Source organism: Meleagris gallopavo, chromosome 22 (genome assembly GCF_000146605.3).
Source record: "Meleagris gallopavo isolate NT-WF06-2002-E0010 breed Aviagen turkey brand Nicholas breeding stock chromosome 22, Turkey_5.1, whole genome shotgun sequence".
Lineage (NCBI taxonomy): Eukaryota > Metazoa > Chordata > Aves > Galliformes > Phasianidae > Meleagris > Meleagris gallopavo.
This window is the reverse complement of record NC_015032.2, coordinates 9,439,328-9,466,032: the sequence shown is the minus strand read 5'-3', so window position 1 is coordinate 9,466,032 and position 26,705 is coordinate 9,439,328. Positions and strand designations below refer to the sequence as shown.

Here is a 26,705-nt window from a genome sequence, read left to right as displayed (position 1 = left end):
TTGGGTAGGCATCTTTGCCTGAAATAGACAAATATACTGAAGCATATCATTATCTATGCAGACACTGTGGTTAAGGATGCCTAACATTTTCCATCACAGAAGCCTGTTCTAATTCTTTAACAACCATCTCTCACACACACCCCTCAAAATTACTTTTAGTGAAAGACTTGTATAAAGTTGATTCAGAAGTTTTAAAAGAGAGGATAATTACACTGAAGAAAACGTAACTTTCTATTCAGTCTGAGAAGTTAAAGGTTTTAGAAGAGAAACTGATCAAATCTCAAAACAAGCTAAACTTCACCTTGCTGCTTTGATGTTCCATCTGCACAGATGGTAAGAGCCTTCAAGCCTCTGCACATGCTCAGTTTTGTTTAAAGTCACTTGCCAAGATCCTCAAGTATTTTATCCAGGCAAGCAAGCTTTGTCGCTGCACAGCTCCTCCATGCTGACAGGATAGAACATGCTTTATCATCATATAATGAAGACCAAGAGCAGCTTGCCTATAAGCCTGCCAGATATGCAGCAGCTGAAGTACCTGGCAGCACAGCAGCCAGTGAACTGGGACATTTTTTCAGGTTAATTTGCCCCACCCATATGCAGCACCCACAGAATAGGAGGCAGCAGTCAGTTCAAGGGCTTAGCAATGGCTGCGGCCCCATTCCTGTTCCCAGCTGAGACAGGAGACGGGTCTGACACAGCACAACTACAGCATTACTTTCCTTCCCCTCTAATGGCTAGCTGATGTAGAAAGCACACAATCCAGTGGCCAAAGTGGTGTTAACAGCTCTGTGGAATTCCATATGACAACCTTGTTGGCAAACAGAGCAGAAATCTCATAATGGCAAACTCTAGTATATTTTCTATGCACTTTTTAAAGGCACACAAAAAGTTCAGCTGAAAACGTTAAGTTTGAGGTAATTCAGAAGACTTAAAATACTACCATCAACTCCAACTCTCAACTCTTCTTCCTTCAACCATACATAATTCAACATGCTGCTGTGCAGCTGCCTGTTAAGACTCTATGGCACTGTTACTTATCAATTCACAGACATTTTTCTTGCTATTTTATTTGCTTATGCTTCATATAATCTCCAAGGCACATTACTACTTCTACAATCACGTTTGCTTTCCCATAGTGACTGGTTATGGTCTCTCATAATGGAGAGCTTCTGTCAAGGACCTGCATCCTAACTTTGCCTTTGCCCAACTTGAGTAGATAGGGAATTTCAATTCCATTCAAAGTATTCCTTTTCCTATGAGGAGTAAACAAGACAGATCTATGCAAGTCTTGGTTATCACAGATCATAGCTTGCAATTAAGACTGCTCATTCACAGCAGATTTTAAAATGGCATTTAATCACTGATTTAACTTCTGGAAATATTTACACCAGCCAACAGGGGGGTAGCAACACGAGTTGGAAAGAAATACAGTCTATAAATCACACTGACTTGCCTTAGGCACATTTTGCTACTCAGCAGATGCAGAACTTATGGACATTTATTCATGCATTTGCATGGGAACTAAGCTACAGAATCAACGTCAGTTAATGTATTATTTAACACTGTAAAACAACTCAATTTAGTCAAAGCTTTGGATATATTCTCATTTTCAAATGTGAAGTACCAAGTTTGTTTAAAACCAAACAAGAACAACACAAGTCTGTGGATGAGAAATCCACAACCAAACAAGAAAAAAAACAATTTAATTCCAGAAGTATTTGGCTGCTGTGGGCAAAGGCCAGGAGGGAAGAGCCATCCATGAGAGGTTTTCAGGTTACGTATGCATGGACTCACACAAACTGGCTACAATGGGAGTGAAACGCCTGATGTGTTAGAGTGCTTCTGAGGATAAAAAGAAGAGCCACACATCACATTCCCCTTGCTTTTAATATTTGATTGTTACTGTCTAATCTCATAACGTTGTTCATGATTTTTCTTTTTGTTATAACTGAAATTTGAAGAGGTGCTACAAGATTAGAGAATGAAAACAAAGGAAGTTACGGAACAGATGAAATCAAAACAGTTTAGTTTTCCATGCACAGCATCAGTGCTTATATGTTATTTTTGCTTTTCTGTTAAGAGTGAGAAGTAGAACTACTTAATGCAAAAGTGACATTTCTGAAACAATTTGACCTTGAAACATGGAGGCATTTCTAGCTCAGTGCTGTAATTAACATCCCTGACTAAATTTGAGTGTCCTCAGACACAGTACATTTGGTATGGTAGCAAGAGGCCTTCATTCAGTTCAAAGTTAACGCTTAGCATTCAGAATTTGAAGCGACAGTTATGTGTCCATGGTGTAACAAATCTGGCCGTTCCATTAAAAACACCCTTTCCTCTGCTTGTTTTCAGTATCTTACAATACTTTCATTTTCATTTAGATCAAAGCTTAGTAGAGTACCTTCAACTGTACCATAAATTAAGAACATAACAGAATCATTCTCAAGTTAGAATAATTTATTTCTCCACTGCACAGCCAAGTCATCTTACTGTATTTCAGATATCACCCATCATCCATATACCAACAACTGTAACACAAAAGCATCTGCTAAAACTTACTGCAAAACAGGAAAACTTTGTTTTACGTATCACTGCTAGACTAAAATGTTACACTTCAGGGATTATTTAAGAATTGAGCTGAAATGTGTCAGCATCTTTCTTCAGAACTGTACAAAATGGAAAATTGCAATCGATAAGATGCTACAGACTCACCTCTGAGTCCTACAAAAGAAGGACAAGATGCAACAAGGTAAGTACCCATCTTCAAAGAGCTTAAAATTCTCAAAACAGCCTTGGCATCGTTAGAAAGTTTTGGATTGATGCTAGCACTGTCTCTACAATTATCAGTAAAGCATTATCATCAGAGAATTATATACTGCAGCCCAGTGAGAAACAGATACCACTATAATGGGTTACTAGGACAAAGAGCTTTACAATTAATCTCTCTTTGCTTTAATTCCAAGGATTGTTACCACATTCTTTTTGCTATTGCTTTAATCACAGGATGTTTTTAGTAATCTTCTCAATCTTTAGATTTTGTCTAAATCCATTAACATTCCCATCACACAAAGGATGTATCCCTAACAACTTCTACTCTATTTATGAACAACTCCATTGGGTAAAAAGATCCTGATTCTATTTTTCCCCCATATTCTACCAAAAATATTTAACTTTAAGAAGATATTTTAAAATAAATCTCTCATTACCCTCTCAAGAATTCCTACAATATTTTTGCTATAGTTTCTTACCAATCAAAAAAAAAAATCAGCTACATTCCTTATTGTTTACACAAATGGCACTTTTCAAACACTGATGTTTACCTGCAGCATTCTCCAAAATGACACTTCATCATTAGCACAGAAATTCCAAGTAATTTTAGGAAGATCCGCAGCCATTTTGGAAGTTAATACAAGAGGTCAGTGACTGCCAAAAAACGGAAGAACAGATCACATCCTTCCCCCTTAAGTGCCAAAAACATTTGCAATGCTTTGTTACAGATCCACTTGCTTCCTTCTTTGTAGATAAATGGCTAAATAGTTGTGTAGTTTCACAGCATTAGGAAGCAATCTTATGTATTTTTTATAGTGCACTAGAAGAAACACCAGGACAGAGCTGTTTCTTAAATACACTGCATCTTTAGTTCCCACACCAGACCATCGCAATCATATTTTACATTCAATAAAACCCTGACACCTTGCTTGAGCATCTGTCTGCTAATAGGACATCCAAGATGTATCCACCATAATTTAAACATATGTTCTCTTCTAGCAAATTTTCAGGTGTTTTGCAGACAATCCAAAGCTTAATTTGATGCTAAGCTTTAAAACCAGTATTCTGACACACCCACATACAGGGAGGTTTTTATTAGTGTCTAAGCATATCAACAGCTAAGCGATTAGCATCAGTCATACATTTGTGTCATAAAACTGGAATACATCACCCATCAAGTGCAGTTGATAACGTTTTCTTGTCACTAAACACTACACTGACTGCATTTCTATTACAGTACAGCATGCTGACATGCAGCTCAAAAGAAAGGAATCGTTTATGTACGGAGTCAGAATTTCGTATTCCCAGGCCTCATTCAAAAAAAATAGATTTTAACAGAAAAGCCACTATTACTACCTCTAGGCATGTTATAGCTTTAATATTTTCTATTTAAAGACAGTTAAATTTTTTGGCCTACATAAACATACATTAAAAAATTCAAAAATCTACCAAACCTTACCAACACTTTGGCTTCCACCACATTCTGACACAGGTGAAGGCTGTAACTGACAGCATGCATACAATAACAGGATAAACAGAGTATAGCATGGAGGGAACTGAAGAACATACAAAACTTAAATCTGATGTCAGTAATTCTGTCTGAATATAAATACGATACTTTAGGCTTTTTTACTGTAGGTAGATTTGTCAGACAACATGCTTATACGTGTGTCCATCCAGCCAAGAGCAAAAGTTATCTACCCTTTCTTTCCACCATATACTATTTACCTCAGTGTGTCATTTGTCTGTAAATCATTACTTAAGAACATTTTAACAAGTGCAGCTACCTGAAACAGAGCAGTTTTCTCTGCTTAGAAGAGAACATTCTCCAAAACATTTCCCTTTTACTGTCTCTTTTCATTTTCTTCATTTTGCTTTGACTTTCCCTTACTCTAACCAAGTCAAGGTCACTGAATATTATATTATCACCCTGTTAAACTGCAGAGAGAAGAGGCTGAACTTATTATAAGATACTACTATGAAGCAGGCGCTTCCTTTTCAAGGAGCAAAATTTCACTGAATAGCATATCAACACATGCTATCAGTTTCACTAATCAACAGCAACAAGTACAAACTTAACATTCTAATCTCCTGGAGTACTGAAGGCTAAATGGGTTAACACTCAAACCTATGACCAAGAAACCAAAACCACACCCTGATGATACACAACATAGCTCTCTGGGCTCAAACAGTTTGAGCTACAAATTTCATTTCATCACCATTGTTTCAGAACAACTGTTCTGAGAAAAGAATATACATCATTGCCTATTTAAGAAGAAATTAAGAACTAAAAGCAAATATATACACAGAAGGATGCTAGCACTTCATCCCACTACAACATTCTTTAAAATGCAACAACATTCTTTCATGGCCCAGATATCCCCACAAAGCACGCTAGCCTTAGCTACTACTGAACACATCCACAAAGTCATACCACGCATTTCCTCAAGTTTAGTTCAGAGGATGTGTAAGAGAGCACACTATACAGATTGCTAATAAAAAAAACAAAAACTGTAAGTCTTATTTTTCTAAGAGAATTGTAATTATCTTCCCTCCTCCAAATTTCCTAAACATCAGTGTTTTCTCTTGGTCACTTCTCACAGATCAAAGTAGCCCAGAGAATCAAGTCAAACACAAGACTTACCTAGCAGTCTTCTCTCTCCAACAGAAGCTGGTAGGAATGCCTAAAAAGAACAAGGTAAGCATATCACTGTTTGTGCATACTCTCAAACTTCCCCAGTTTAGGAATTTCCTGGTTCTGAAGGATTGAGTTTCCCCAGGAGCTGGATTTCTCCTTTATGAGCAAATGAATTTCTTTTTGAACCCATGAGAATCAATACAATATTCAGTGGCAGCAAGTTCTGCAGTTAAGCTCTACACTAACTGAAAATTCCTTTCTTTTATTTTCAACTTTGCCACCAGATAATGAAGAGGAAAAAAATGAAATGACTGAAGAGCAAAACACTTTTTTCTTGTTGCTCTTCCATTATACACAGGGTTATATTATGTGGGTATCTTGTAATCCTAAGCAAAAAGAAAAAGAATAAGACAGCTGAAGTGCTAATGAATCACTTTTAATTCAGAAATTGTTCCATAGAGTTTATCTTAATCTTTGTAGTTCCAAGTCCACTATGCTTTTTTTAATACGGCAAATCTTTATGCAATAGGCTTTGCAAAATTGTTTCAGAGCAGCATATCTATACATTAATTAATTGGCAATTAAATCAGTAAATGAATTTGTACAATGCAAAATAAAGACCCATGCAAAACCAAGCTCAAACACAGAAACAACTTTAAGACCCTACTAACACCTTACAGTGAAATATCTGATCTACCACACTACTTTTATCCAATGCACAAGTAAACAAAACATATTGTTTTAGACTTTCATAAAGACATTTCAGTTGTCGTCTTCAACAATGTACTCTGCCTTTAAAAAATCAATTCTTAATACAACTTAGAAATCCCATGTCCAAGCTTGAACTTGACATCAAATTTATAAAGAAGCATTTAGATAAAGTATTCAGAATGTAAATAAAGCAATGGCAGAGGCTTAATTTCATAATACACTGTTTATTTCAATACTTTCAATCATTGAGAAACCAACAATACACAATTCACAGTACAATCCTTGTAAAAGCTGGAAAAGATATTAAAGTTCACGTCAAGTTCAATGTGCTCTATTTTTAACTTTAGTCAAGTCCTTGCTCATTAGCAGTAACTTAATAAATAAGTTGCTATAGCAAGTCAGCTTCCTAGTTGCAGCTAGGAATTTATGTGCTTACAAAACACATTTTTTAGCTGAACAAATAAAACAGTTAGTTAGACCCAGAGAACTAAATCTCCCACTGCCACAGTATATCAAATAAAAGGTTATTAATCGCTTAACGAAGCAGTACTTAATTGCTTGATATTTTTCATAATCGCTGAGTGCTTAAGTTTCATTACAAAACTTTAAAACGACAACAAAAGAACTCTGTAGCTCACAGAGAAAGGTAGCCTTACATTCACTTAGTTTGACAGTAATGGAACAATCCCGTTTAGTGTAATTTTGTAACAGTGACCTTTCGCACACTGCTGTGTAGGACTTGCTGTAGGACTTGCTGTAGGTACCTTTTAAAAGCCAACTCGGCCAATCTCATGATTGATTTATTAGGAAAAAATAAAGTTTTCATAATAATGATCTGAAAGGAAGGCAATATCTTTGAGAACATTTTAAGACACATCTGCATTTCAAATATACTAAGAAATAGGGAAGAAGTATGAGGATCTGCTCACCTTTAAAAGGCAACAAACTGTTTTGTGCACTCCTGCACATGGAAGTATCTGATCCACACCATGTATAACCTTGTCTGGAGGCCAGAACTCATTCAAGAGTTGACATGCAAGGCAAGAAAACGCTGGATCTCAAAGAACACTAACAAAACCCAGCATCTTTTTAGCGCTAAGAGAAAACTGAAGTGCTCAAAAAGAGGTGCCAAACTCAGACCTGACTTGTAACAATGACAATAAAAACAAACCAAATTTGGCAAGTGGTTGCAACACTAAGAACCTGTTTCTCAGCTACTGTTTTCTGAGTCAGACCTAGCACCACATTTAGGATCATTTTCCAGCACCATCTCTACAAGCTAAAAATGATTTCTGGAATTACCTCTATATCCATTTCTACGTTCATGTCTAAAATCATCACATAGAATCAACATGCTCCTAGGACTCTGTGGGCAGACTTCCAGGATTCTTTCTAGATACACGCCAATAACCACATCTATAAGTTTTTCTAGAACAGCCTCTGAACTCCCTCACAGGACCAATTCCCACACCCTGAGCCCAGTGACATCAATTCCAGGAGCAGTGCCAGGAATGCCCCCAGGAACTCCTGCTTCAGCCACGTCTGGAAGGTACACTGGGACCAATTCTAGATTCATTCCTAAAGTTGAATGCAGAAGCACATTTAGAGTCAAAGCCAGACTCAGGCTGAGTGGTGGTGAAAACTTGCAATGTGCTCGCTTCAGTCCTTAATCACTTCCATGACAGTGTACTTGCAGTGCTGCCTATGTTTTGCTTTAGCTAGTTCTGTAAATCAGTTTTCTTTTTTTCCCCTACAGATGTGCTATAGAGGATGCCTGACCTAAAATTCTGGTTTATGAAATACCTGTTTTTCCTAGAGACACAGTGAGCACTAGTAGAAATCACTGCACATTAATACACTTATGCCAGATACAGAAGGCTTTCAGACTAATAGCAATTGCTGACCTCCTGTACGTTTAGTAAGCAGTAATTTTTCTCTGAGGGGGTTCAACAAACTTCTGCTCTGGAGCAGTAAACACTAATATTGAACTTCACGTTTCTAGCAGGGCAGCAGTAACTTCATAGACAGAGCAACTGAAAAGTGTGGCAGTTAACTTTTGCATGGAGCAACTTTAGTTACATCTGGAAGTGAGGGAGCAAGAAGAGAATATACAAATTATCCCAAATGGAAGAAAAAGAAAATATCTTAATTCGAAACAAGAAAAAATACAGCTTCTAAAGGCATTTAAACACTTGTGTATTCTTTGCTTTATTTGACGCTTGATCTGTGTTTTGGCCTTCTATTTCTCTAGCCCTTCGACAGGTAGAGATGCATTCTATGACTGAAAGCATTCACCATATGGACTCTCATACTGGGTGGCATTCTAGCAGACTTTTCAGTGAGTTTCTCTTACAGTCAGAATAAGAAAAAGCCTGCTAGGTTGGAGACAAATTGATTAGGAAAAAAAGGAAGGGAGTCATTTTTACCATTTTTTCCTATTACAAAGTATTTTTGCTAAGCCCAATTGGTGAATAGTCTTATAAGAGCTGAATGTGTTACATTATATTCTATACAATTTATGTAACGAGTCTTAATACAAATTCTTTCACCTATGAAATACTAGATAAGACTAACTGTTGTGGCTAGAATTCTATTAAGAATTTAAGTAATTACCTATATCTATTCCAGGGCCCCCTCAGGTTCTCAAATACAATGCTGAGATGTACGAGGACCTCCTGTGCACACATACAGAGAAAAGCCAAAGAAGTTTGTGGAATCTCTGCTCTAGAGGTGAATGAATATACTAGAATTGCACTAACACACGAAACAAGTTAGAACAAACCATTTTTCAGTTGTGTTCATTCTTTTGGTACTGGTCTATGGAGGGATGGTTTACTTTTTCTATTTGGTTTCCTATCTATACCTTTGTTTCAGCTGACTTTGCCAGGATCTCCACAGGGCTTTCAGTTACATATATTATTCCGTTGACAACGCTATAAAGCCAGAGTAACTACAGAAGAGAAGTACTCCATTTCATCCACAGTAATAAAATGGCAGTGAGTTTGGTTTTTTTGGTTCGTAGTGTTTTGGGGTTTTTGTTTGTTTGAGTGAGTTTCTTTTTAAAAACAAAAGAAAACGAACAATATATTGGAGTCTGTTCTAAATGAATCAGTTTTCGTATGCAATGCTAGAGAAATACCTCACTTTATTTGGTGAGGAAGAAAAGCCTGGAAGATTTGCAAGTTTTTTATTATTTAAGAAAAAAGTCTAGACTGAATTGGAACTATTAAATTGCAAAGATCCATAACGAGTAACTTTCAGAGGAATGAGTATGACTATAGGAAAGCATCCAAAGTTTTGTTTAAAGTATTAATTTAGAAAGCTGAAACAGCTTTGCAACTGCAAAGAAAAGTTTTCAGTGGCTGAAGCAATTAGCATAGCTAAACTTGAGTCTATTTTGCCTAATGCAAGTACATACACTTGAACAAAACATTGCCACTATCTGCCATCTTAGCTCATCTAATCTTGTTCAATGATAAGAACTACTTGCATTCTCAAAAAAATCTCTAACAGTTGCAGAGGCTGCTTCTCTGATGAACTCCTGGAGAGTTGTTAAACAGGAGCAATATACTGTAACAAACCATGAAGAAAAAACAGAGGAGTAAAGTTGACTCACAGCTCTAACCCATCACTTTCAGGAAACACACTAAGTGAAATACAAATTTGACTTTCTCTTCCTAAGCGCATTAAGATATGCATTCTATTATGGTCTCTTATACTGAAATTTGCCTGAATACATCTAAGGCACCTTTGGAGTTACCTTCTACAAGCCAAGACGTTGCATTCAGCAATATTCTAGTTCAAAGATCTGGACAGATTTACCCTGGAACTCTGCACAGGCTAACAAAGCAGAGCAACAAGAGACACATGCTGTGGTGGCTCAGCTACAGGACTGCACTGAGAGCTGTGGGGTGACAAGCCTGAAGCTCACAAAGTCCTGGTAATTAGTAATGCAAACACCAGCCCCAATCTCACAGTAAATACTTCTCTACGTATAATTTCTCAGTTGTCAGCAGGGACTGCTTATTTTGTAGTCAAGGAACTAAGTGCTTATATATGCCACTACTTTGTATCATGTAGAAATGACTTTTCTATCACATTCTGGAAGCTCCTACTACATGGCACAGGTGAAAACATTTCTTCCTGTTACCTCACATTATAATGATACACTAGTATTTTCATGATATGTTAAAATTGCATGCTTTGGAGAAGAAGATGCAGACAGTTAAGAAAATACCTTTTACAGACCAACTTTAATAGTAGAGATTTCTTAAAACTCTTTTACCAATAATTTGTACATAACCCACATTCTATCCACCCCCTACTGGAATTTAGGCTTGTTTTACTGAAGGTAGACAGCAACTGTTTGGACTACTGTTATCTTCAGCTCTTATACTTTTATTCCCTCCTTATATGTATGCATACCCTGTTAACCACAAAATGGAAGTATCAGCTCACCTGGCTTTCCTGAGTAGCACCAGCAGTACTCCAAGGGCACTGAATCTAATGGCTTTGTTTTCATGGACTAAAGTAGTAGCACGGCAGCAAATGGTGCAAGAAGAAAGAAGAAATCCAAGTTCAGTTCAAATCAAAAAAGGACAGGGAAGAAAACACAAAGAAAAAAACAATACTGTTACATTTACTCATCAGGTAACCATCCAAAGACAAGGAAACAGAATTTTTTCATTCAAATGAAATGTTAGCTTAGTCAATTCAATTTTTTTTTTTTTTATGTCTTGTATGATGTCTTGTAACTTCAGACACAGGATCAAGTTCACAATCAACTCCTCCTTATTTCTGAATTGCTCTGCATTAGACTGAAAATACCCCTAGGGTATTTGAAATTCTTAAATTGTATCGAGCAGGACTTAGATGCAAGAATGAATCTGAATGTCCTGTAGCAGAAGCCCTTAAACATAAGCAGCTCTGAATTCTCAACTCAGCATAAGAGTTTTCATCACTTCACCTACATTTCCACCAGTGTAGGCAGTTGTTTTGGCACAAGCTTCATGGTTGGTCACCAACTTCCATCCACATTTTTCAGTTTCTATCAATTCCGTGTTATTTTCTACTGTATTTGTTTTGCATTCAAGTAAGACAATTTTTACATGTAATTGATGTCAATAGCCTACATTTCAACTACACTCTGCTTATTCTTCGAGTCTCAAAATATCTGATAGATTAAAACACAGAATAAAGAGAAACTCAAACCCAAAATAAAACACTGCTTTGCATCACCGCTGCTGCTTTTGCAAAGCACTGATCATTTCCTGAATTACACTTGGTGTAGATGTTTTACTTAAGCAGCTAGCACTCCAGGCTACAACTGCTGAGTGACCTTGAGACAGCTCATAGAGGTAGTTGCCATGGTAACACCACCAAAGCCTCCATCCTCAGCTGACACCAGGCAGGCACATCCATCCTGCACTGCACTCTCAAAATTGAAGGAGGAAGTTAGACTTTTTAATCTTAAGAATTTTTTCCAAAAGATAAAACCAAACTGTGCTGTGGTAGACACTGTATACTCCATATGAATGCAATTAACTGGGGCTACACAAGTCCACACAGTGCAAGAGTTGAAGCACGCTAACATAACACACCACTGAAAGTTGGTTCTACTCTGTGTTAATCCAAAGAACAGTCCTGAGTTTGGCAAATGAGTGAAGAAAGTCTGCAATACCACAACTTGTTAATTTTTTTCTATATTCTCTAATACAAATAAATTTTATGAAGCCTTGCTGTAACCAACTTGGAACAAAAAGGGAGTGAAATGGATGTTTTGCACACTTGGAACAGTGTTGCCCAAACGAGTTTTTCCCCACCTCCTCATGGAGTTCTGGCAGAGCCAGGTGATGTCTCGGATGTAAATAAATACGAAACAGACAGAACTGAAGAGCACTAGTTAACGGAAATAGTCAGTAGAATCACTCCCGTTTAAAGATGACTAATTAACATTAATGATTAATGAGCATATTTAAGTAGTTAGTTACAGAAATCTAGCAGTCAGACATAAAAGTTTACTTTAAAACTAAGCTGCGCTTGCAAGACCCATCTTTTCCTCTAAACTCCAACAAAAGGGGCCAATCAGATAAGTTTCATAGATTGCTGAGATAGAATCCAAGAGATTCTAGCCTAAGCAAAACATTCCTGTATTCTAAATAGAAACAAGGGTTAGGAGTGTTCTGCCTCAGAGAAAGTCAGCAACTTCATGGGTTTGCACTTACCATAAATGAAAACATTTGTGCAGTCTCTGTACCAGTGGAATCGCTACCAGTGAGGACATACACTTTAAAATAGGCTTTTGAACACTGATCTCAAGAGACTGGTTCATAGTTGATTCAGTCAAGCATCTGCCCTGAAACCTGGATGAGCTCCTCTATCCCTAAACTGCAACCTAAAGGAATTAAGCTACAGACCCTGCTAAACTTCCTTAACTCTCTAGATCTTTGCTCAGGTGAAAGAGAAGGACAAAGGTGAAAAAAGATCTCCACAAAGACTGCAATACTATATATACTCTACAAGAGACAATACTTTATTAAAGAACACAACTTACAAAGTGTTAGTACAGTAAAAGGACTTTTTTTTTTTAAAGATAGCTTGAAAGAAAGTAGCAAGAATTTGAAAAAAAAAAAAGTAATGTTTTCCACTGTAATTTCAATGGAGGAAGAATACAAAATTTCATCCATCTCCATTCAAATGACACACTTTACTAATTATGAAATTCATGATGTATCTTGTATTTAGGCAAATTTGCATGGGAAATTCAAAAGAAACATCTTCTATACTGTATACACTATTGTAGGGCCTGTAAGTTTAAGAAAGTCTGAATAGAGAATGCTTTGGAAGCACAGAAAGTGAGAAATTACAAGCTGTCTCTGAGCACGCTCCTTTGCTGAAAAGCTTACCTAAAACATACCTAAATCTAATTCACAGCCACTCAGTAAGACTTTCCATACTTATCTGTCCAGTCAGTACTCTACTCAAACTCGCACAGATCTCATTTTATTACCTAAAAAAATGATGAGTTATCACACAATTAGTATTAAACATCTTTTTTTTTTTTTGTCCTGTTCAAAACAAGCTATTTAAAAAGAAAGTTGTGGAAAGAATAAAAGCACACTGTCCCCTGCCATAAGAGCTGCATACCATTTAATTTTGAACTACCTAAAAATATCTGCATCTCCCTTTCACATATTCTCTCACTTTCAGAGATCTCAACACTTTTAGAATTTGTATCTTCAGGTATTGTGTGTTTTGTGGTGTGTTTGTTTTGGTTTGTTTGTTTTTTACATAGGCAGTGAAATCCAGAAGTCACATGCCCAATTGAAACTTTTCATATAGCTTGGATTTCATGCATCTTCCAGTGCTACAGACAAAAAGGTACAAGCTCACACTACAGCATCTGTCAGCATATGCACTAACAGGAGCTCCCTTCTATCTGGCCATGTATTTCTAAGAAATTGCATCACGGTGTTTTGGTTTGCTGAACTCAATACCTGAGGTTTCTAATCACTGAAATTTGAGCAGCACTGCCCACTGTGGTAAGAACAGCAGACAGTGCAATCACCCGAGAGAGTGGAATTAAGATACAAGAGGTTTGGTTTTACTCTGAAGTTACATGAGCAGTAGTTTTTAGCTCTCTGGAATGAAGTAGCATCTGTTATGTATATGCAAATATAGCTCAAAGAAAGTACAAAAGAGAGGACTTCAATATTACTCTGTCCCTGCACAACTTAATTACTGTATCAGGAAGTATCACACATTGTACTACTGCTTTATTGCTGCAGTATCACATAAACTAAAGAAAATACAGCAAAAGCTAGAGAACCATATATTCCACCCTCAAAGGAGCTGATAAAAGTTAACATGCAACTAAAAAAGAAAAAAAAAATATGGATAGAACACAGGAAGAAAGTTCCCAGACAATATTAATACAACATTCCACAATGTCCTAAACCCAAAGGAACACCAGCTATTTCGGTGACAGGTAACAACAAAAAGGCCTCAGCTAAATTTCTTTCGGTGGCCTGGAAACACCGCTACCCTGGCTCAGACAAGTATTATTTGAGATTGATCATCTTATGAATTCCCGTTAATGTGTCACCAAGATGGCTATATTCTAAAAATGGACCTGTTCCTGTCAGTGTGCGTACAAGCACAGACAGATTCATTCAGAAAAGGGCTCATATGAACACTGAGTATATATCTATTTAACAATAGCTTCTTAGCATAAACATATTTCTAACAGCCTTCAGCTTTGCATGTAGTTATTTACTGTGACCTAGCTGCACAGGTTAACTTTGGAAGCAACCTAAACCTAGACATGAAAATCACTCCTGGTATAAAGTAAGATATATCCATACACAAAACTTGTTCTGTACTGTCTTGTTGACCTTCTTTTCCACTTTGTTTCCATCTCCATAAAACAAATTTTCAGACTTAAAGCACAATTTTAATTTTATAGAAGTGAAAGCTGCATCTGAAGCGACAGTTCAACAAGAGATTACGTTCTGATGCTGCAGTTCATTTAGAAACAAGCATCACCAACTATGAGATATTTATAGTTCTTAGACTTCTACATTGAGGTTAAAGACAAGAAATCCTTACCACCTACAAAGAATCAGTCAACTTCAACAGCATGGGAGAAACAAACAAGAGAAAGCTTTTCACAACAAATAGTAACATAATATATTCTAATCCTACTGACCTGTTAAACCTTTCAACACTAGGCTCTACAAGATGGAGATATTCATTTTCTGAATCTCTACAGAAGTGATCTGATAGATTAGTTCTACCTCAAAAGAGCATTATAGCAGTACTTACCCTTTCAGTAGATCAATAATTCAGTAATATCTATACACACTACACTGGCAACAAATCCATATCAAGTGTTTGCAAGTTTCTCAACATCATCTTCCAGAACAGCACTGAATATATCTACTGAATGCCTCCTGACTTGAATGAAATTGATTTTCCAATGCTGATACAACAGATCAAAAACTGTCAGTAATAATGTGTAATTATTAAAACTACCAACTCCTCCTGGTAGAAGTTCCTAGACAGACCAATGGTGTTGAACTTCTACTTTCACGTATCACTTGAATCTCTCCTTTCTATAACACAGTTTCAGGAATAGCATTTTACAGGACCTCCATTTGGTTTTAACTTTACTAGACTGTGGCTACTGCTGTCTCACCCCCTCTATTCCCTTGCACTAGAAATGATATCTGTGAACTGGGGGGTAAACAGAAAGCCACAAAGTAGCTGGGTGGGTTTTGTTGAGGTCAGGGGCTTGGGGGCATTTTTCTTTTCCTTTTTTTCCTTTTTTTTTTTTTTTTTAAACTTCCTTAGGAGGGACAGTACCAGCAATCTTCAGAAATCTGACTCAATGGAATCAGTTTGCTGACTACAATAGCACCAGTCTTAGAGCAAGAGGACAGGTACAAGAAAGGAGTCACAATAGCCCTGACTTGGCCTGAGGTACTGTGGAAGTGCAGTGCACAGCGTCAGGAAGACAGCATTGCACAGGAATGCATTTAAAGGCTTCTGGTTTTATATTTTCAATTAATATTGGAAAGAAGTCAGTTTGTTGCAATGTTACTTGCTTTTTTCACAATACACCATCTTAGCTCTCACTCCACTATTTAAGCACACACACGAAAAAAAAAAAGACATAAGGGATTCTTTACGCTCTAACACAAAAGAACACAAGTCAACAATGTATATCTGTTGAGACAGAAAGACAAGGCACATTCAACATACGGAGTTGTCCAGTTCTTGCAGAAAGGTCAGGAAGCCTTTTTGTAAACAAGAATTTAACTGAGAAGAGCTTCAAGGTAGAAAAAAAGACTGAAATTGTAAAGCCCTTTAGTTTCACTTCCACCAATGCATATGAAGCTACAGTAATTTTATAAATAGCCAGTAAACAGGTTTAAAAGTTGGCTGTTTTAAAGAAGAATGTGATTAGAGCAGGATATTTTTCATAGCCTCTTGGTTCCTTCAGTAGATCAAAGATAATGACAACTAAGATCTCTAGTAACAGGCAGTCCTTATTCAAATTAAAACTGGAAGCAAGAAACACCTGGCAGTGATCAGCTAGTAATAGAAACAGTTACACTGTAAAACAAGAAATTGAAGGCAAGATTAACATAATCAATCACTGGCATCCAGCACATGTTTGGGTTACACACATCCTTACACATCAGAATTTATTTATTTTTAAATGAAAATGCATTTGCAGGGAGCATTCACTCAAGTAGTAGCCTGAAGTTTCAGTCAGAATGAAACTCCTAACTGAAATTCCAGCAACATAAGCATGCCTGCATGTTATTAAAGGAAATAGTGGAAAATTTCACAGGCTGACATCCAAAATGTCTGCGGTTCCTGTTCATATTTCTCTCTACTTGCAAAGCAGCTATTAGACAAGAGTTTTGTGTGTGCATGTGTGTGTGTATGCTCGTCCTGGAAATTTCCACAGCTTTAAAAGACCTTTAAAAAGCTTTCTTAAACATACAGCTAAAACAATGCTAAGATTTCTGCCTAGAAGGAAGCCTTAAAATAAGTACAAGTTTAATTGACATAAAGCACTGCTAACACTGGAAAAAAAAAAATGGAAAACTTCTCATACACCAGTAGCATTACTTGGCCAAACTGTAATATCATACTACATATTCACCTCTTTACAGAGGTCATTTGAGGTCCAGCTACAAACAGAAGGCAAGGGAAGATGAAGCAGTTCACAATAATGCAACAGTGGATGACATCACAAGTTGTCCTGTCCCTAACCAACGACAGCTCTCTTTGAATTTCCTCAGATCTCCACTCACTTACACCTCACAGGATCTGACTCTTTCCCCCTACAGCCTTTGTATGATCTCTAATATGGCCAATATCAATCTGGCAAGTTAGCTTGCGCTGGTTCTATATCTCACCTCCACAAGTCTTAATTAAGAGCTACAAATATGCATCATCGGAACATAAAGAGCTTCAAGAGAAAACCCACAGGTGTAATACTGTCTTCAAAAGCTACTCCAGCCTGTGCAGATGCTTTCTTTTGTCAGATCAAAAGAGCCTTCCTCTTAAGGGGGAGGGGTGAAATGGACATCCTACGTTTAAGAGGCACTGCTGTAATGAAGAGGACAATCTGCAGATAAAGTACTCTTTTGTTGCATTTAGAGCTCTTATTAAATATATACTTTAAATGTTGATTAAGAGAGGATTCTATCAGCTACTACTTAATAATACTACTTCCAATACTGGTATTTTAATAGGAAAAAATATTTCAAATGAGCAAAAATAAATTATTTACAAAACGAGAGCAATGCATACACCAGTGCTTGCCATCAAACTGGTAAGAAACAGAATACCTTGAAAATATAGTTAATTTGCTTTTTTTTTTTTTTAAATCTGAAATACTACAGTACGGCTACACTCTAATGAAATTACAGCAAAATGAGAGAGCAAATATTTTTAAGCATCCTTAAGTAGTTAAAACAGATTCTCTCCTGTAACACTTCATAGTTGTAACTAAGCCAAACAATTGGTATAAATACTGGCTAAAAGGATCTATCTATAAATACCTAACAGCATTACCTAAAATGTGGTCCTTTAGTAGGCCATGTGCACAGGTCTGTCCACTGAGCCAAACTTCCCCATTATGAGCATCAGGAAAGCTTCCACAGAAGATGAAGAAAGCAAAAGACAGAAGAGAGAGTATTACTGCAGAATATGCTGCTATGTCTGCTTTAGTACAGATGTAAGAGCAAGAAAGGAGTGGAACAAGAGCCACAATTCTCTGTTTTTGTTCAACCACCTTTATGTAAAAAGTTACTACATGGACAGACAAGGTCTTCGGCACTGGTAAAAAAAACGACTTTTTGTTTTAGATCTTTCCTTTAGGATGGAGCTGATAAGAATGCTAAGAATGGATAACCATTTTAAAGCCACCATCATGAATAAGAGGAAGAAATGACTTTAAACTTTCATTTCCTCTTCCATAAGCTTCCAAGAAACAAGAAATACAGTGTTCCCATGCACTAATTGTGGGCATACACACACACACACTCAACAGCTGTCCGCAAGGAAGTTTCAGAAAAGTTAATCCAAGTAGACTGCATTAGCTGATACCTACACACACATGGTTCAAAGCAGCCCTTAAGTGCTCCTGTTCCAGGACTTGCTAGCCTGAAGCAAGCTCAGGTGAAAGCAACTCAGATATTTGACAAAAACAGAATGTTAAGTAGTTGATACATTCCATAGGACAATCAGCAGAATGCTAGAATTACAAGTGCAGAAGAAAAAACAGCGCTGTCTTTGCTTTAGGTTTTAGTTCTTTCAAGTGATGCAAAATAACAAAAAAAGTTAACAAAACTTATCTTGACAGACTATTCTGAACTAGTAAGTTCCCTCAAAATACTGGAGTAGAATACGTGCATCACATTTTAGGTTGTTTTTTTTGGCACGCAAATAGTTTACTTCTGCATTCTGCTTAACTTCTATGTGATTAGATACAGCAGCAAACCCTCGCTCCCCCTCTTTCTACTCACTGCTGTATTGCCTCCCTGGTTCAATCACTCTGGGATGTTTCAGAGAGACAGTGCTGTTATTAGATCTAAGGTACACAGAGAAAATGTAGAGCAACACAGTCTAATTGTTATATTTTGAATTCTTTAGTGTGCATGGTTTCTATCACTTAAAGCAAATTCTAACTGGCTTATTAGGTGCTTCCCAGAAGAACAGCTTCCTCAGATTCATGCAAACTCTGAAAGCATTTGAAAAACTTTGACTACACATCACTCATTCAGAAGTTAAACAGAGGTGGGTTGGAGACACTGATCAAGTTCTACATGTAATTGACTCAACTCATCAGTATTTGACTAAAAAGACATTAAAAATCCATGCAGTATTCAGGTCCTCCCTACTTTTATTAAAAAACAGGTTAAAAAACCACTGAGGTCTAATGACCAAAGTGAGCCACTGCTCACATAAGTCACAAAGGAAGACAATCTATACATCAGAGAAATTTTGTCCTCCCATACAATTTCTCAAGTTACAATTCACTCATGCATCACATTAAGTAAACAGTAAACTAGAATCCTTAGAGCTTACCACTCATTTGCAAGTGTAAAGTAGGAATAGCTGATTTGTCTCATTATGCTCCAACATTTCATATCTCATGCTCTAGCTAAAGCTCAAAGAAGTGATAGACCTGATACAGAATAACAAGAATTTAGAGGGGAAAAAGTTAGAAAAAAAAAAAACAAACCTACGTTTCTACTGTAAGCTTCCACTGCTTAGTCATTCTCTGACTTAGTGTAGCTTCAGAAACTAAGTATTTCTTGCATTTCTTCCCAAGATTATTTCCTCGTTCTAAGTCTTCAATAAAAATGAGGCTCCAAAAACATCTCCAAATAAGACTGTAACAGTAGTCTTGCAGTAGTTGGTGCTAATGAGTCACCATTTGTGTTGTCCTTGCATAATAAGTACGAGTATTTACCTACCCACATGTGCAGCTCAGAAAAATATGCAGTAAAGAGACAGCTTGATTTTATCATGGAACCACTGGTACTAAGTTTCAGCACTGCACCATCTGGTAGTTTTCTTTAAGGAAGACAATCTAGAACATTACCTGCAAGTTACATCTTTAAAATACATATACAGACACTAACTTTCAAGTTTGTCATAACAGTTAGAAAAGTTCAGATTTCTAGAAAACAAGACAGTTTCTTAAGTCTCCACAGTGATACATAATTCAAAATAATGGACTTAAGCTAACTTTTAACAGCACTAACCATCAGCAGAGGACATTCCACACTTCATACTCACTGCCTTTGCCCTTTCTATATATGTACCACCCAAATTGATTCTCAGAGTTACTCAAAACCAGGAACTCTGTTAGGGAAGAAAAACCTTAGAGCTTGATCAAGCAATTGATTTTCAAGAATAACAGAAGAAAAGTTGAGCTGCCTAAGATATCCTTACTGAGACAAAGTCTTTAACCTTCAGAACATTTTTGGAAGGCTGGAAATCGGATCACATTCTCCATTTTACATCTCCATGAGTTTCTTCTAAACTGCAGAGGGAGGTAGAACTTACATGGTGTTTTCACAAGAGAAAAAGATAAAACAGAAGAGCTATATGATAAACAAGTAGTAGGTAATAGTTAATAATTTAGTATTTACAGAACAATAAAAATACCAGTTTTATGTAGGATCCAATAAATCAACAGCATAATATTTGCATATTTCTCCATTTTGTACAGAAGATCTGCAAATCCTTAATTTATTCCCAGGAAAATGAAAAGCTTTCCTGAAGTAGCTCGTGATTACATCTTACATTAGCCTTTAAACCATACACTTTCAAAACACAATATTAGCAAAGAGATTATCCAATAATCTATCCCATGTGTTTTTTTCAACTGACATGGAAAAAGAAACTTTCAAATATCAAAGCCAACAGTTCCATGATACAGCAAAGAGCAGGAAGCTCCTCTTATTCTACAGGAGCAATAGTTTGAGGTTACCATACCTTTTAAGCTTTCACTGTAATAGAAAGTAGTCTGATGAGAGCCCAAGCAGGATTTCCTCTGACCAAATTTCTAGCTATTTGGGCACAACAACATCAGAAACAGAATCTGCACAGCCTACATTAACCCAACTAAAAGCTCTTGATAGAAGACACTGAGGTTTAGTTTTCCCAGCCCTGGCTAGAAAGTCTCAACAACCCCATGGCTCAGAGAGAAAACTACAGTAAAATCATGGGCTGTGATAAAAATAAAAGGAATTTCCACTGGGAAAAAAATAATTGTATTTGTTGAATGGAACACAGACCATTCTTAATACTTGGATATCTGTTCGTCATTGAGAAATATTTATATGGCCTGTTGAATAAAATCAGGCCATAAATGAAATATCATTTGTACCTTCTATTTTGCTGAGAGAAAGCTACTGGGGGACTACAAAAAACACTGTATCACACTCTGTTCCACCTCCACCTAAAAGCTCAGAAGGAAAAGCACATATGTAGTCCTACGGAGATACTACCCAAACAAAGCAAATCCCCATCGGCCAGTCTCTTCTATAGGCAAAAGAGTCCTACAGTCTGAGAACAGGAGAAAAAAGGTACTGCTGCCTTTTCTTTCTGCCCTATCCCACTCAGTTCCCCTACTATCACTAGCAATGAAAAGAAACAGCGCTTGTAGCTACCTGAGAGATAGGTGAAATGCACTGTATTGATAACATTTTTAGCCATGCAACCTGTTTCAATGCTTATTTCTTAAAAGTAGATGACATTTTCTCATTTCCAGGCAACATAGAAGGAAGAAAAAAATCCTCATAACTCTGAATAATCATATAATTGTATATATACATAAAAATAAATATAAACTTACCATGAAAATAAGTCTCTAAAACACCATCTGGGTGTACCTGGTATACCAAATTATCTCACTCCATGGCTCTGACACATCCCAACATGCATGGAAGTGTAGAAACAGTAAAGAGTATAGGCTTTGTGACAAAATCTCATGCTCAGCTGAGGCCAATGCAGGTGCTAGTCATTATGGGTAGCAGTATAAGAGTTATATTGTTCCTCTCCTCCCTCCTCCCCCACTTTCAGGTGCAACTGATAAATCAGGGCAGAACTGTTAGGTAATTTAGCCACATGTGTAACAACTTTGACAAAAAATTGCTTGCCCTGACCTAACAATTATGATATTTTCTGGAAAATTTTCACTGTTGAGGTTTCTAGAATATTCTTGGTCATAAAATGCAATTATAATGGTGTTAGGCTTGAAGTCATGACACTATCCATGCCTGTAGCCTTTAAAAAAACAAACAAACAAAACAACCCATAACTTGATGGTTAGAAAGTCTTTAAAGTTTCCAATAGGGCAATGATCCATAACCTAGCAAAGAACATTCAGCAAACAGCTGGAGCATACCTGACAAGAACTTACATTTAACAGAGAATGTGACAAAGGTGGAAAAAATAAACAAACTCCACAACCTGCACATAAAGGCAGGGAACAAAAGATTTAAAGGTGTAGAGATACCCACAAAGCTGACCTTACCATCTCCATTCTAAGCTGTCAGCACTAACAAGCCTAAGTCCCCAGTGTAAGAAAAATGGGCAACAAAATCTCTGATGGTCCTCCTTATTTAAGTAGAATGCTGCATTAAGCAACTGCCTTTTTCTTAACTCTGTACAATGTCAGAAATGGAGGTGGCTGTAGACCACAAAAAAAAAAAAAAAAAACATATCTGTATCTACATCTTAAAAGCATAAAACCTCACCAACAGTAATTCCACACACTTCATGCAAAAAACTGAAATTCCCTTGTGAGATTGAGTTTGGAGGTAAGTTAATTTTGTTCTGATTCAAGGACAATCAGCCTACTGATAACTGCCAGCTAAAAATAAAAGTCACCAATTAAATTAAAAGCATTAAAGTAACAGAGTGTAAGTATATCTCCAATTTTCATGGGGTGAAAAAGAATTTGATGTACCTTCTCATAACTAAATGTAACATATTAAGACTACTATGGAATATTTGTCCTGTGATTTTAATCAGTAACAGTTAAATTTTTTCTCAGCTGACTCTTCCTACACTACATTTAGAAATGTCAATAGATCTAACTGCAGAAAAAAGCACACAGACATATTGCCATTTAAATTTAGGTATTATTCACCATCCTCCCATATCCTCAGCAATTCTTCCCCTCCTCCTGTCTTTCAGTATTAAAAAGGAAAACAATATTTAAGATATTCCAAACAGTCATCACTGCAAAGCTTCCATGAACACAATGCAGAATATCCTATATCATACAGTTATTTGAGATTACATCTTCAAGGGAGGCTCATTTAAATGCAGGAGTTGAAGCAACCTCCAGTGTCAGACTTAAGCATCCAAGATCATTTTACATGCTATCAATGGCTTGATTTCACAGACAAATATAACCGAGATGCCCTTTCTTTATCAGAGGTAGGGTTCTTCTGTTTATTTCAGCTTTTCTGTTTGTTTGTTTCTTTTGTTGTTTTAAATAAAACCTCTTCTATCCAGATTTAACACAAATTAATCATGAAGGTATCAACTAGGATTTCTTGTCTGGTACTTGTGGGAAAAACAAACCTCAGTCAAAAAATAGCATTATATTGTAGAATGCATTTTTATCTCAGCTATACATTAGTATGAATGATACCGTGCAAAAAAAATAGGCAGACAATGCAAACTTCTACATTAATAAATCCAAAACCAGAATGAACTAGGGTTTCAAAAGAATTAAAGAAATCCTACAACTCAGATGCCCACATAAAAGCAGATTGGAAATAGTACGCTGTCATCAGGGAAGGCACTTAAAGCAAGGCAGAATACTGGGTTTATTCTGCCTGCCATTACTTCCCTTACTTGTCATCTCCCAGCCTCTAGCATGACAGCTGCAAATCCACTGTTACAAAATTAAAAGGTATATACTAGTAATAATAACAGAGTTGCATGAAATTCACTCCAAGTGTCAGAAAAGAAAAAGCCTGTTACAACTGCTAACAGCAAATAAAATGACTATACGTTATGCACTGTATAGTTAAAAAGAAAAATTTGGTCAGTTTCCTTTAAATTCAAGCTCTTAATGCTGGGACTTTCAAACAGATATTGCTTGTGACTATGAAGCTAATCTTGTGTTTTTATTTACAACATACACATCTTCATCTCCTGTATAGCAACTCACTACTATACTTTTTCTTTTTTTTTTTTTTAAAAACAACAGTGACAGATTCTTAAGTTAAAATTTTCCTTTTGACTATTTTATAGAGATTCTATAGATAGACAATACTTTCACACTCCCAAACGTGCTTCAGTTGTCTCATTACTCCAGATAAAAATCAAACATCTTTTATCTGTAAGTCAAGAGGAAATATTAAAGGCTGAAAAAGATTTTTTTTCACCCTTAACAGGTAAAGGAGGAAGGAGACACTACCTGAATAAAAGAGATGGACTTGAAGCTGCTCACTAGATGAGCTGACAAAGTGAGCAGCTTCTCTTTTAAAAGAAAACCTCAGACCATGCAGAAAACTGGGAGCAGAAACCACAAACTGAACCAACTTTAGAACCAAAGAGGACTCTGGGAACTCTGTCAACCTCAGACAACATCCCCACCCATATTCACCCCATTTATGCCACAGAATCACCAACACCTCGTTTAGACAGCAGTCTGTGATACCACACGATTTTTAAAAAAAAGTTTTCTCATCTCCATTCATCAACATCAGTTTTCACTGCAGCTGCGGAGCAGAAAGAGGCCATAGAAATCAACCTTTCATTTCCAGTATTTCCAGTCACCTCTGAAACTTACCCAGGCTACAGGACAATCAGAAGCAGAATGCAGATAATGAGGTCTCCAGAATCGCCTCTGTGTCAGGCAAACCCAGCTGAATGGCAGACGGGGCCATTCCAGCCCAGGTACTGCACCCGCACACACCTCCTGCCCAGGCTGAGGAGCGCAGGGTCACACGCTTCTCGGCATAAGTCTCAGGAATCTAAAGCGATCCCGAGTCTCTCAGCGTTACGCGAGGAACCTCCATCCTAACTCACCTCACTCAGATACGCATCGCACAGCGCTACGGGAAGGCTCCAGCCCAGCCCAGCAGCCTCCGACCGCTGCCTCAGGAAAGCCTCCGAACTACGCGCAGTGCCGAAGTTATTACAATGGTTGCAAAGAGGTAAAGGCATTCGCGCGCCGCCTCGGGAATGCTCTCAGCCCCGGATCTCAGCGGGGATCGCTCCCTCACACAGCCCGGCCGCGCGCCCCGTCCTCCTCCCCACAGGGAGACACCTCCACGCCGGGGAGGGGGAGAGGGAGGAGAGCCGCCCCTCAGGGCCAGCCCCGTGCCGCTCCTTCCCCGGCGAGGGGCAGCCCGCCTTCCGCAGCCGGGTCCCACCCCGGCGCTGGGAGCAGAAGAACGAAAGCCAGAACTCTCCTCCCTCCGCTCGTCGCTCCCTCCCTCCAAACCCCACTCACCTGGGAAAGGAGCCAAGGCGCAGCTCTGTCCCCGTCTCCCCCGCGCTCAACCTCTCGCCGCCATTTTCCTCGCTGCCCAGATTTAAATAGGAACCAGCCTCCCCGAGCGGAGCCACAGGGCGACGCGGAGCATTGTGGGATCTGTAGTGCCCACGGAGCCCGCCCCTCCGCGCGCTGCATCTCGGTACTCGTAGTGCCCGCTGCGTGCCGGTGGCTGGGCGGGAGCCGCCTCACGGCGCCGGCCCCGGGAGGGCCCCCGTGCCGCAGTGGGCCCGGCCCTGCCGCGCCTTGCCCTCGTTGTGTACGGCGCTGCGGCTGTGAGCGGACTATGGGAAGTCGCACGGAGACGGGATTTAATGAAAGTATTTTATATGTGTGAAGGATTAAAATGCGATAAGGTGCAGGTCCTGTCACAGCTATGGAATGTTTGTGGAGGACTTGCGATACCAAGCACAATCTGCTCGCCTTCAGCAGGAAAAAAAAACAACGTCTGTCGAAGCAAATGTTCAATGTAATGCAAACAGATTGGAATGAAGTTAAAACGAACATAAATAGCATCAGTTTTTACTTCAGCTATATGGAGGCACAGTTCTCAAGCTAAAGGACAGCAGTGTTCGCTGGGCACCTGTAAGGCAGAAGGCAAGGAGATGGGACCTACACAGCATCAACTCCAACCTGACTGCAGGAGTCTTACATTCAGTACTTTTTTTAGAACCAGAATTTAAAACATTCTAGACTGAAATGAGCTGCGTGGAGAACATGGTATACATAAGTGTCAGCTACTCAAAGCAGCTATATGAAAAGGCCCCTATCATGCTGAAATTTATAGCATGAAATAATAGAACTGGCTTAAATCCTGCCATCTCCTCACACAGAGTTCATTACAGGACCATGGGCACAACTGGTATTCAGGATGGAAAAACAAATAAAGCAATTAAGTATGCCTTCCCATAATTCCTAAATAAATACATTAAACTAGCGTTGGGCACCTATGAGTAAGTTGCTATTACAATGTGAGACTTCAGCTATCTCTAAAACAAATAGTAGAAAGCCAAGCAAATCTAGAGATGAAACAAATCAAAATATGCTCAAATTCTGAAGAAAAAAATACAAAACAAAAAAAACAAATTTGACCTTAGATTTTACCTCATCATTAAACTACACAAGAACTTCAAAACTGTAAGTGTGTGCTTCTAATTGTGAGTTCAATTTTAACCAACTGGCAGAGATTCCTTATCATGATATCAACAAGAGGAAATAATTCATGTTGTTAGGGTACCTTAAATGAAATGAGGTCCTGTTACATCTCCTGAAAGCACAAGATCTGCTGCTTAACAATTCTATTTCTTTCAAGTAATGTTTCGTGCAGGATGTTCTCTCCTTCCACTGTGAATTACAACAGAGCATTCATCAGGGCAAGAACAAGACGTGAGCAAGGTGTGATAGGCTAGTGATAGTATGCAATAACACTGGAATTTACTTCTGCTGGTTTTTCATTTGGGCAGACTGCATATTCTTCATATTTCTTATATATAGATCATAAGGTCTTTGAATTACACTTACACTGCATTTGAC

General features: G+C 37.9%; 1 protein-coding gene across 4 annotated transcripts in view; it reads right to left on the bottom strand.

Moving 5' to 3' along the window:
- Positions 1 to 26,705, bottom strand: part of LOC104914046 — a 51,248-nt gene that overhangs the window by 24,399 nt on the left and 144 nt on the right. The window contains exons 1-3 of one of the 4 annotated variants that reach the window (XM_031556548.1): positions 25,131 to 26,705; positions 10,577 to 10,643; positions 5,414 to 5,453 (exon numbers count right to left, since the gene is read on the bottom strand). The exon at positions 25,131 to 26,705 is cut by the window's right edge and continues 141 nt beyond it. In XM_031556548.1, the coding sequence (XP_031412408.1) occupies positions 5,414 to 5,453; positions 10,577 to 10,643; positions 25,131 to 25,688 (665 nt within the window). In that variant the 5' untranslated portion in view covers positions 25,689 to 26,705. The other 3 variants (XM_019622268.1, XM_031556549.1, XR_004161869.1) reach the window with 3 other exon arrangements.